Source organism: Sapajus apella, unplaced genomic scaffold, assembly GCF_009761245.1.
Source record: "Sapajus apella isolate SASKATOON/1434 unplaced genomic scaffold, GSC_monkey_1.0 scaffold220, whole genome shotgun sequence".
NCBI lineage: Eukaryota > Metazoa > Chordata > Mammalia > Primates > Cebidae > Sapajus > Sapajus apella.
In genome coordinates this window covers 553441-564534 of record NW_022437160.1, presented here as the reverse complement: position 1 = coordinate 564534, position 11094 = coordinate 553441, and the positions used below count along the sequence as shown (strand labels likewise).

Below are 11094 nucleotides of genomic sequence, written 5' to 3'. Positions count from 1 at the left end.
CCAGGAAGGCCAAGCCTGTGCTTTCACTAAATTTCACCTTCCCCTGTTCTATTCTCCGTGACACCAAATAGCATAGCATTTAGAAAAAGTAAATCTTGGGCGGACGCAGTGGCTCACACCTGTAATCCCAGCACTTTGGGAGGTCAAGGCGGGCGGATCACAAGGTCAGGAGTTCAAGATCAGCCTGACCCATACGGTGAAACTCCGTCTCTATAAAAAAAACGAAAATTAGCCAGGCGTGGTGCTGTGTGCCTGTAGTCCCAGCTCGGGAGGCTGAGGCAGGAGAATCGCTTGAACCCGGGAGGCAGAGGTCGCAGTGAGCCGAGATCGCGCCACTGCCTCTGTGACAGAGCAGGATTCCAAAAAAAAAAAAAAGAGAATAAATCTTTCGTTTCACCACCCCATGACTCTGAAGAGGCTGAGGGGGATGGGGATGGCATAGATGATGGTAAGGAGTTTGAAGATTAGGAGGTACTGAGAGGAGAGGAAAGTACCCGGAGAAGAAATGCAAAAGAGGCCGAAAGCGGCTCCCCGTTGCATGGCAACCTCTGCGGTCAGAAGCCAGCATGGACTGCTAGGAGGTGTGGCTTACAAAAACAAGCCACAGTTGTAGCCCCGCCCCCTGGCAACAAGACTAACAAAGTACCACCCCTTAGTAACGCATTACTGGAGGCGGGGTTCGGTTGACCTAGTCTCCCAGTGTCCAAGGCCTTTGAGCAGGCGCCGTCATGTCTGTTCCGCGTAGCTCCGCCTCCACGCAACACTTTTCCGAGGCTTCTCATTGGAGAGCAAGCCTGTCAAAGGCTGTCTGTTGTTTCAGAGGCGGGGCCTGCTGCCCTGCCTGCAATCCGATTGGTCCCGCGGGCCGTCTACCTCCGGCCGGACATACCTACATCAGCTTTTTGTGCGACTCTTGGACCTGGAGGACGATCCTTTGGTGTCGAGGGCGGGGAGGACGAAAGCGCCCACTGTGGATTGGAGGGTGTCAAAAAGAGGGGCGGTCCCTACTGAAGGGGCGGTTGGGAGACGAAGGGAGAGTCTTTTCAGCGCTGAGGACTGGCGCTGAGGAGGCGGCGGTGGCTCCCGGGGCGTTTGAGCGGGCTCACCAGAGCCCGCGGGCCAACGCGGATCCAGGCCCGACCGGCGGGACTGCCCCGGACTCCCCGCGGGCCTTCCTAGCCGCCATGGAGGACGGCGTCTATGGTAGGTCGGGGAGGGGCGGGGTCGGATGGGAGCTGCTAGAGCGTTTTCTCCTGAACGTTCCGCCGCGAACGTTTCCTCCTGGTGCGCGCCACCCAGAGACGTTGGGTCCCGTCGTAGCCTCGTCGCACCGCTTTTGTGGGGCGCTGGACGGGCTTCCGGCTGGACCCGAGAGCGGGGTGTTCCAGGCCATTGTTTGGGCTGAGCCTGTTTCCGGCGGCGGCGGGAGGGGCGGGATGGAGCGGTGGAGGCGCGGCCGGGGCGGAACCATTCCAGCTGGAGGGGCGGGCGAGCCCGGCGCCTGCCGGGGAGGGGCACTCGGGTTGCCGGGAGGGGAGAAATCTTGGGGGGCGGGGGCCGTCGATGTCCCGCCCCACCTTCCCAACTCTTTCGAGCTGTCATCAGCTCTCCTGGCTGTAGTGACTTTTCATGGACCCAGGAGTCCGGACACCCAAGTCCTCAGTTACTACTTCGCCAAGAATGGAGTCAGAAAACCAAGGCCTCAGTCCCCTTCCAAGTAATGGACCTAGAAATTCCGGCTCCCAGCCCTTTCTTTCCTCAGACCTAAGAGCTCAGGCACCCATTCCCCTTCTCCCTCAGACTCAGGAATCCGGGCCCCAAGTCCACTCCTCCCCCAGAACTCGAGAGTTTGGAATCCAGGCCCCCAGCCCGTTCTTCGGTCCAGACATAGGAAGCCCCTTATGTGTCCTTTCCGAGCTCTCTCCGCCCCCAGACTGCAGGAATTCTGGCTCACGGCCCCCAGCACTGACTTTTAAACCTTGACCCTGACCCCCAGAACCCCCAGACCTGACTCCGGAGGAGCGGATGGAGCTGGAGAACATCCGGCGGCGGAAGCAGGAGCTGCTGGTGGAGATTCAGCGCCTGCGGGAGGAGCTCAGCGAAGCCATGAGCGAGGTGGAGGGGCTGGAGGCCAATGAGGGCAGGTGAGGGCTGGGGCGGACGACCTGGGGGGCGTGGGGTTGGCTGAGGCCAGGGATGTCCAGGCGTTGACCTTCCGCCCCCTACCCTGCTCTCTGCTCCTGCAGTAAGACCTTGCAGCGGAACCGGAAGATGGCAATGGGCAGGAAGAAGTTCAACATGGACCCTAAGAAGGTGCCTGGGGCCACAGGACTGGGATCAGCTGGGCAGACATCCAGGCAGGAACTTCTGGCACCTCCGGGTTCCAGAAGCATGATGGCTCCAGGTCTATTCTAGGTGGACAGACTTGGTCCTAATCCCTGGATTCAGAGACTGGCTGTCCATTTGTTCTCTGAACACTAGAAAGTGTTCCAGCCCTCCTGACTCCCTAGTTGCGTCCCCTGCGGGAGGGTTGTCTTGCACTGTCTACTTGTATGGGCGCACTTCTTCTAGTCCCAAGATGAGCTGGAGTCTTGTAGGGGCTGTGGACAAAGTGACATGCACAAACGAGGGCTGACTGGTGCCATGATGGAGGTATCAGGGTAGTGGACCGGGGGAGGAGGCAGGCTGGTAGAGTCAGGGAGGGCTTCCTTGAGGAGGAGACATTCAGGTCGGGTTTGAAGGATGAATAGGTGTTCACCAGGTTCAGGAAAGTCTTTTGTTCACTTACTTTTTTTTTTTTTTTTTTTGACATTATCTTGCTCTTTCACCCAGGCTGGAGTGCAGTGATGTGATCTTGGCTCACTGCAACCTCTGCCTCCTGGGTTCAAGCAATCCTCCTGCCTCAGCCTCTCGAGTAGCTGGGCTTACAGGCTCCCGCCACCATGCCCAGCTAAATTTTGTATTTTTAGTAGAGACAGGGTTTCATCACGTTGGCCAGGCTGGTTTCAAACTCCTGAAGTCGTATGATCCGCCTGCCTCAGCCTCTCAAAATGCTGGGATTAGAGGCGTGAGCCACCATGCCCAGCCTGTTCACATACTCATTTAACACCCATTTTCCGAGGCCTCTGGAGAGCCTGATCCTGTCTAGGATGATGCTGGAGACTGAAAGAAAAATCAGATGCTGCCCTGCACTCCCCAAACACCAGTAGCACAATTCAGAGTGAGATATGGCAGTAACAGAGAGGTCTTTATAGCACAGAGACTCAGAGAAGCCTCAGTCTAGCCTGGGTCCTGAGTTCACAGCCCTGGAGAGACTGCATCTGCTAACAGATTGTCACGTTATTGTTTCCTGAAGCAACTGGAACCCTTTTCAGTCATTCAGCAAACATTTATTGGCTGGTTCAGTGGCTTATGCCTGTAATCGCAGTGCTTCGAGATGCTGAGGCAGGAGGATTGCTTGAAGCAGGAATTTGAGACCAGCCTGGGCAGCAGAGTGATAACTCATTTCTAGAAAAGATATAAATAAATAAATTATCCAGGTGTGTTGGCTCATGCCTATAGTTCTAGCTTCTCAGGAGGCTGAAGTGAGAGGATCCCTTGAGCCCAGCAGTTCGAAGCTGCAGTAAGCTGTGATCACGCCACTGCACTTCAGCCTGTGCAACAGAGGGAGACCAGGTCTCAAAAAAAAAAAAAAAAAAGCTGGACGTGGTGGCTCACGCCTGTAATCCCAGCACTTTGGGAGGCCAGGGCAAGTGGATCACGAGGTCAAGAGATTGAGACCATCCTGACTAGCCTGGTGAAACCTCATCTCTACTGAAAATACAAAAAAATTAGCCAGGTGTGGTGGTGTGTGCCTGTAGTCCCAGCTACTCAGGAGCCTGAGGCAGGAGAATTGCTTGAAACCGGAAAACGGAAGTTGCAGTGAGCTGCAATGGCGCCGTTGCACTCTAGCCTGGAGATAGGGTGAGACTGTCAAAAAAAAAAAGAAAGAAAATGTGGTGAGCACCTGTTCCTTGCCAGACCCTGTCGTTGATGCTGCAGTTAACCAGGCAAAGGCAGAAAGGGTGGGCCATGAGGTGCAAAGGCTATGAGTCGGTTTAAGGACCTGTGAGAAGGCTGAAAATGAAGCTGGCCCTGGTCTGTTGAGGGTGGGGGTAGGTATGGATGCTGAGGTTCCCTGGGAGGTGAGGGGAGTGGCTTTCTGGCCCTCAGCACTGAGACCTTGTTGTCCCCACCACCAGGGCATCCAGTTTTTGGTGGAGAACGAACTTCTGCAGAACACACCTGAGGAGATCGCCCGCTTCCTGTATAAGGGCGAGGGGCTGAACAAGACCGCCATCGGGGACTACCTGGGGGAGAGGTATGGCCACCACTCAGCGCTCGTGGGGCCCCTCCCTCCCGCCCACCCCCTGTGCCCAGCTCCTGCCCTCACACTGGCAGCTCACAGGTGGGACATCAGAGACGCTCTGGCAGATCATCCTTCAGACTGACAGAATGGACTGACGCGGGGGTTAGGGGAGCCTGCGGCCAACTGAGAGCATCTGGGGATGCAGGGACCTTCTGGAATTCCCTGGCAGGGGGGTGTCTGGAGAGGCATCCGTTTACATCTGAACAGTGGAGAACATCTCTCAAGTATCATGGGAGCGTGAGAACCATGGGTGGACCACAGCTGTGCATGGGCACCGTGTGGTCAGCTGGGAGCCGTGGGCACTATTGGGCCCTCGTGCACACCTAGGAGTTGTGGGGATCATTTAGAAGCCTAGGGTGCATGGGACTGGACTGGAGTCAGATGATTGGAGGCCATCTGCGGACATCTGGGAATCAGGGATTTATAGAGATCTGGGGTGTGTGGGAAGCATCTCTGGATGTCTGGGGGCTGTGGGGACTGTGTCTGGATATCTGGGGAGTGTGGGTATCATTTGAGAGAGGTGATGGTCCGTGGCATATGTGCTTGCCGCATTTCTCCCAACTGTGCAAAGGACGGCCTAACCAGGGTTCCCAAGGCAGGTATTCCTCCCAAGAGTGTGTTCTGAGCATCCCCCACCCCAGGGCCAGGCCTGTGTGGGAGCCCAGCAGGAAGCTTCACCCTCTGCAGAGGGCAGCTGTGGTGCTCAAGAGGGGGCACAGCTTCCCTGGGGCCCTGCTTCCTGCATACTCCTGCCCTGGCCTCTCCAAACTGCATGTGATTCTGTCCCGTCCTTCCAGGGAAGAGCTGAACCTGGCAGTACTCCATGCTTTTGTGGATCTGCATGAGTTCACCGACCTCAATCTGGTGCAGGCCCTCAGGTGAGTGAGGGGAGGGGTTTGGCATGGCAGGAATGTACCTGTCGGCTTTTCTAGTTACAAGCAACAAACCTTACTCAAGAAAGACACAGAAACAGGCTGGGCGCGGTGGCTCACGCCTGTAATCCTAGCACTTTGGGAGGCTGAGGTGGGTGGATCACCTGAGGTCAGGCATTCAAGACCAGCCTGGCCATCATGGTGAAACCCCATCTTTAAAAAAAAAAAAAAAGAAAAAAAGAAAAACACAGAAACAAAAACTAGGGAACTGAGTGTGTCCTGTACCATGAGTCCAGGGTTATGGCCTCCTTCAGGCATAGCTATATCCAGGAGCCAAAATAGTGGCAGAAAGCCAACTTTCTCTGTCTCTTGTGTTCACCACTGTGTCAGCATTGCTCTCTGCAGACCCTCTTATCTGGTAACAACCCCAGACCTGTCTAGCAAACTTAGCAGAAAGAGGCTATTTCTGTAGCAATCCACAACACTCCCATGGCCAGTGTCTGTTGGTCAGATTGGATCATGTGACCATACCTGAACCAACTGCTGAGGCCGGAAGTTTGGGATTCCTCATGGACCAGTTTCTCACACAGGGACCGAGAGTGGGGACGGGCTTCTGCTAGCCCTGGCACTCATCCTGGCCCCTCCCCAACCCAGGCAGTTTCTATGGAGCTTTCGCCTCCCCGGAGAGGCCCAGAAAATTGACCGGATGATGGAGGCCTTCGCCCAGCGATACTGCCTGTGTAACCCTGGGGTTTTCCAGTCCACAGGTGCGGCCCCGACTCCTGGGTCCTGGGAAAGAGAAAGAGGAGACGGGGCCAGGCTTCTAGGTCTGAGGGAGGGAGGGGGCTGGGAGACGGGAATCCTGGGTCCTGGGGAGGGGGGCGCGGGGGGCTGACATGCCTGGGTTGTCACCACCTACCCTGTCCCATGCAGACACGTGCTACGTGCTGTCCTTCGCTGTCATCATGCTTAACACCAGCCTCCACAACCCCAATGTCCGCGACAAGCCAGGCCTGGAGCGCTTTGTGGCCATGAACCGGGGCATCAACGAGGGCGGGGACCTGCCTGAGGAGCTGCTCAGGGTCAGCCCCTATTCCCTGCCCCGCAGTCCTGTCCCTCTTCCTGCCACAGACACCCCCACCCCACCTGTGGTCTCCTAGTGCCTGAGCTGTCTGCCCAGGGTCACTGGTGTCTGCCCTCACCCCCCAGATGGCGTGATTATGCCAGCTCGTGCGTGATCTTTCCCCTCCCTCCCTGTCTGTCTCTCTCTCTCTCTCTCTCTCGTTCTTGCTCTGTCTCGTTGCTTCTCTTCTTGACTGTCTCAGGCACTGGCCCTGACTTTATTGGCCTGTCTTTCTCTGTCTATGGCTGTCGCACCTCCTGGCTCTCAGTTGGCCTCATTCCCCATCTGTTTATTTCTCTGAGGATGCAGCTGGCTTCTCCACCTGTCACCTGGGCATCTCTTCTTTCCCCTCCCACCTCAGCCTCCCTCCACTTCTCTGCCTTCTACTTGCCCCCTCCCCAGCCTACCCCTCTCTCTTCCCCACCATGAGTCATCCCACTCTGGGTCTCGGTGCTCCCCCAACCCTGAGTAACCCTGGGGAGTCCTAGGGGCCTGGAGTGGCTGATACAGCCCTTGCTCCTCAGAACCTCTACGACAGCATCCGAAATGAGCCCTTCAAGATTCCTGAGGATGATGGGAACGACCTGACCCACACCTTCTTCAACCCGGACCGGGAGGGCTGGCTCCTGAAGCTGGGTACGTGCCCTCCCAACACTGCTGGTCCTTCCTCGGGGGAAGTTAGTGGGCCTGGGCCTGGACTCAGCTTCCACACTGACCTGCTGGGGCAAATGATTCGACCTCTCTGAACCTCAGTTTTCCACACCCAAAAAATGGGGCTGAAAATAAAATCAGTCCTGTGCACTGGGTCTGGCCTGTAGTACGTACTTCCCAGCCCCTTCCCTTTACCCACAGATGTTCATGGAGCCCTTCTGTGCCAGGCCCTGAGCTGGGCTGAGGAGGCAGTGAGAGGCAGGTGATGCTGTCCTTTTGTGGGGGAGAGTTCACTCTGGCTTCTCTCTACTGCGTTAACCCAGCCTGAGGGAGACCCACCTCTGGAACCTGTTATTCCCTTGGCAATAGTTGAAGAATTCCCAGGATCCCAGGCAGGACTGACCCTGCACTCCAAGGCATCAGGCCCAGAGCCCTGGCTGTCCCAGCCACCCACAGGCAGAAAACCCAACAAGCGAGGAAATCTATCCCAGATTCTGGCTCCTGGCTTCGGAGGGAATACCCAGGGCTGGTGCAGATGAGTCGGGAGGCCCAGCAGGGATGGAGAGGGGAGTCTTCGTCGTAACATGTGGCACTGGCACATTCACGGTCGGTTAGCGTGGATCAGACAGGATGGTAGCGTGGTGAGGAGCTAGCACGAGGATTGGAGTTGTTCACAGCCCTGGCTGCGCGTGAGATTCACCTGGGCACTTGGAAAAGTCCGGTGGCCAGGCCACAGACTTCTGAAGTCAGGCTCTCAGAGGCAGGAGGGCCATCAGTCATGGTTAAAGCTCCCCAGGAGCTCCCAATGTATAGGTGAGGTTGAGAGCCACTGGCCTGGAGCGGCGCCTGGTAACAGCAGGTGCCACCTGCGAGTTAGATGTAGTTTATAACAGAAGTGGGCACAGCTGCTCCAGAGAGACGGATCTGAGAAGCTACAGCCCAGTGCAACAGTGGAGGCTTCCTGGGACAGCAGGAGAACCCAGAGGAAGCTTCTAGCTCAGGGAAGGGGGTCAAGGCCAGGCTTCTTGGAAGGAGGACTGGACAGGGCAGCTTTGGCCTCTGCCTCTTGGGGGCCTCCCCATGTGGAACTGTGCTTTTTTTTTTTTGGATGGAGTCTTGCTCTGTCGCCCAGGCTGGAGTGCAGTGACTCGATCTCTGCTCACTGCAACCTCTCCCTCCCAGGTTCAAGTGATTCTCCTGCCTCAGCCTCCTGAGTAGCTGGGATTACAGGCATGCACCACCATGCTGGGCTAATTTTTGTATTTTTTTTTTTTAGTAGAAATGGGGTTTTACCATGTTTGTCACACTGGTCTCCAACTCCTGACCTCGTGATCTGCCCACCTCTGCCTCCCAAAGTGCCAGTATTACAGCTGTGAGCCACTGTACCTGGCCTGAACTGTGCTCTTAAACCAGGGCGTCACCACCTCAGCAGATGCCAGGGTTTCCTGGTAAATGTAAAATATGCAAGTCAGGCTGGGTGCAGGGGCCCACTCCTGTAATTTTAGCACTTTGGGAGGCCAAGACAGGAGGATTGCTAGAGGCCAGGACTTTGAGACCAACCTGGGCAATATAATGAGACCCCCATCTCTACAAAAATAATAAAAAAATTAGCCGGGCGTGGTGGCGCAGGGGGATTGTTTGAGCCCGAGTGGTCAAGGCTGCAGTGAGTCATGATTGTGCCGCTGCACCGCAGCCTGGGCGGCAGAAGACCCTGTCTCTCTCAAATAAAAATGCAACATGCAAATCACTGTTCAGCCAACCCCAGTCCCCATCCCTGTATTGGATCCAAGGGAGGCAGACCGTGTTGGGGGAAATTGAGTCCTTGAGTGACCTGGCAGTGGGCAGGCTAGAAAGAGAAGCAGGAAGGCGCCAGCCTCACAAGGAACTGCTTCCCTCAAAACTGCTCCTGTGCCGGTCACAGTGGCTTACACCTCTAATCCCAGCACTTTGGGAGGCCAAGGCAGGCGGATCAGGAGGTCAAGAGATGAAGACCATCCTGGGCAACATGGTGAAACCCTGTCTCTACAAAAATACAAAAATTAGCCGAGCGTGGTGGTGCGCACCTGTAGTCCCAGCTACTTGGGAGGCTGAGGCAGGAGAATTGCGTGAACCCGGGAGGTAGATGGAGGTTGCCGTGATGCAAGTTCATGCCATTGCACTCCAGCTTGGGCAACAAGAGTGAAACTCCGTCTCAACAAAAAAAAAAAAAAAAAAAAAAATACTCCCGTCAGCAGCAACCTTTCCCATTTCCCAGATGAAGAAATTGAGGCTCACTCCTCATTTTGGCTCTGGGCCCCATCTAAGGCTGCCCACCAGCCCCAGGGACATTTCTGGCCAGAGGGCCTCTGTTCCCGTTATGCCAGTTAGAGAGGGGCGTCCCTTCCTTAAAGGTGGCAGTGCAGGAGTGGAGATGGGCGACCGCAGTTCCTCCTTCCTGGCTAATAAAAGCCATTATGACTTTCACTGTTTAACCCTGGGCCCACGAGGAAGCCAAAAGCAGGTCCTTTTGCCACAGGAAGGTGTGGGCCCAAGTGAGTCTCCAGGCTGGAGTCCAGAGAGGCCAAGAGAGTGTCCTGAGGTCACACAGCCAGTTTGTGCAGGAGCTGAGATGGGCCCCCATATCCACCTCTGACCAAAGACTGGGGCTTTTGCCTCCTCCCACCTACAGGGGAGAGGCACTTTCACCATGTCAAGGGAGGACCCTCCTGGCCTGGGACAGACCTTAGGGGGTGGGCTGGGGCCCTCTGCCCATGCAAGGGGTTTTCCAAGCCTCCACCTGGGGCTCAGGGCCCTTGGCCTCTCTGGGAGGGAGGGGCCTCGGTCATCCGCCCCTCATGTGGATGTAACTGGTTTTCTTCCCTCTCTCTCCCTCCCCTCCCTCTGCGTGTTTCTCTGTCTCTGTGTTTACCTTTCTGCCCTGCCCCCTGCACATCCCGCCCCGCACCTACCCTGTTTCTGTCACCTGCGGCTCTTGGGGTGCTCCGCTCTCCCGCCTTCCCTTCTCCTGCACCTGGTCCTGCCTGCTTTCTCGCTGTCTGCCCCAGGAGGTAGGTACACGATCTGTCCTTGTCCCCCATCACTAGACAGGGGAGGGGGCTGCCCTGGCCTCCGGCCCACAGCAGGAGGGGGCTGACAAACCTAGAAAAGTGGAGCCCCAAGCTGGGGGTGGACGATTCCTGGAGCCCCAACACACCTGTCCCTGATTGTCTGTCTCCCCCCAACGCAGCGGCTTTGTCCTAGGCCCCAGGAGCCCCGCCTCTCCTGCTTTTGCTTTGCTTCTTACGCCCCTCCCACCTCCCAGAGGCCCTGTCCCCTTCCGTTGAGCCCAGGCCCCCTCCCACCCCTTCCCTTTCAGGGGGCCGGGTGAAGACGTGGAAGCGGCGCTGGTTTATCCTCACAGACAACTGCCTCTACTACTTTGAGTACACGACGGTGAGGGCGACCTGGGCTGGGCTCTGGGGTCCTGGGAGGAGGGGCTGGGAGCCTGGACAGCGTGGAGTGAGGATTTGGAAGTCTGAGTTCTATCCAACTTGCTTCTTCAGGACAAGGAGCCCCGAGGAATCATCCCCCTGGAGAATCTGAGCATCCGAGAGGTGGACGACCCCCGGAAACCGGTGAGACCCCTCTCTCTACACCTTCCTGCCAGGGCAGGCCACCTCTGCCCAGGGCTGGCTCTCACCTTCACCCTTCCCCTGTCGTCCCCAGAACTGCTTTGAGCTTTACATCCCCAACAACAAGGGGCAGCTCATCAAAGCCTGCAAAACCGAGGCGGATGGCCGGGTGGTGGAGGGCAACCATATGGTATACCGGATCTCAGCCCCTACGCAGGAGGAGAAGGATGAGTGGATCAAGTCCATTGAGTGAGCCTGGACCCCTGGGTGTGAGGGAGGAGGGGGCTGGGGCCTGGACCCCTGGGTCTGAGGGAGGAGGGGCTGGGGCCTGGATCCCTGGGTCTGAGGGAGGAGGGGCTGGGGTCTGGACCCCTGGGTCTGAGGGAGGAGGGCCTGGGGGCCTGGACCCGTGGGTCTGAGGGAGGAGGG

The 11094-nt window shown here is 57.0% G+C and overlaps 1 protein-coding gene across 3 annotated transcripts in view; it reads left to right on the top strand.

Annotated features, from left to right (window-relative positions):
• Positions 1 to 704: 704 nt before the first annotated feature.
• Positions 705 to 11094, top strand: part of CYTH2 (cytohesin 2) — a 10838-nt gene continuing 448 nt past the window's right edge. Inside the window, exons 1-11 of one of the 3 annotated variants that reach the window (XM_032270987.1) lie at positions 705 to 1203; positions 1997 to 2144; positions 2247 to 2313; positions 4242 to 4360; positions 5206 to 5286; positions 5935 to 6047; positions 6214 to 6362; positions 6928 to 7039; positions 10410 to 10486; positions 10597 to 10668; positions 10760 to 10914. In XM_032270987.1, coding sequence (XP_032126878.1) covers positions 729 to 1203; positions 1997 to 2144; positions 2247 to 2313; positions 4242 to 4360; positions 5206 to 5286; positions 5935 to 6047; positions 6214 to 6362; positions 6928 to 7039; positions 10410 to 10486; positions 10597 to 10668; positions 10760 to 10914 — 1568 coding nt within the window. In that variant the 5' untranslated portion in view covers positions 705 to 728. Of the gene's footprint in view, positions 1204 to 1278; positions 1718 to 1996; positions 2145 to 2246; positions 2314 to 4241; positions 4361 to 5205; positions 5287 to 5934; positions 6048 to 6213; positions 6363 to 6927; positions 7041 to 7255; positions 8053 to 10407; positions 10487 to 10596; positions 10669 to 10759; positions 10915 to 11094 lie in introns of those variants that run through there. The other 2 variants (XM_032270989.1, XM_032270988.1) reach the window with 2 other exon arrangements.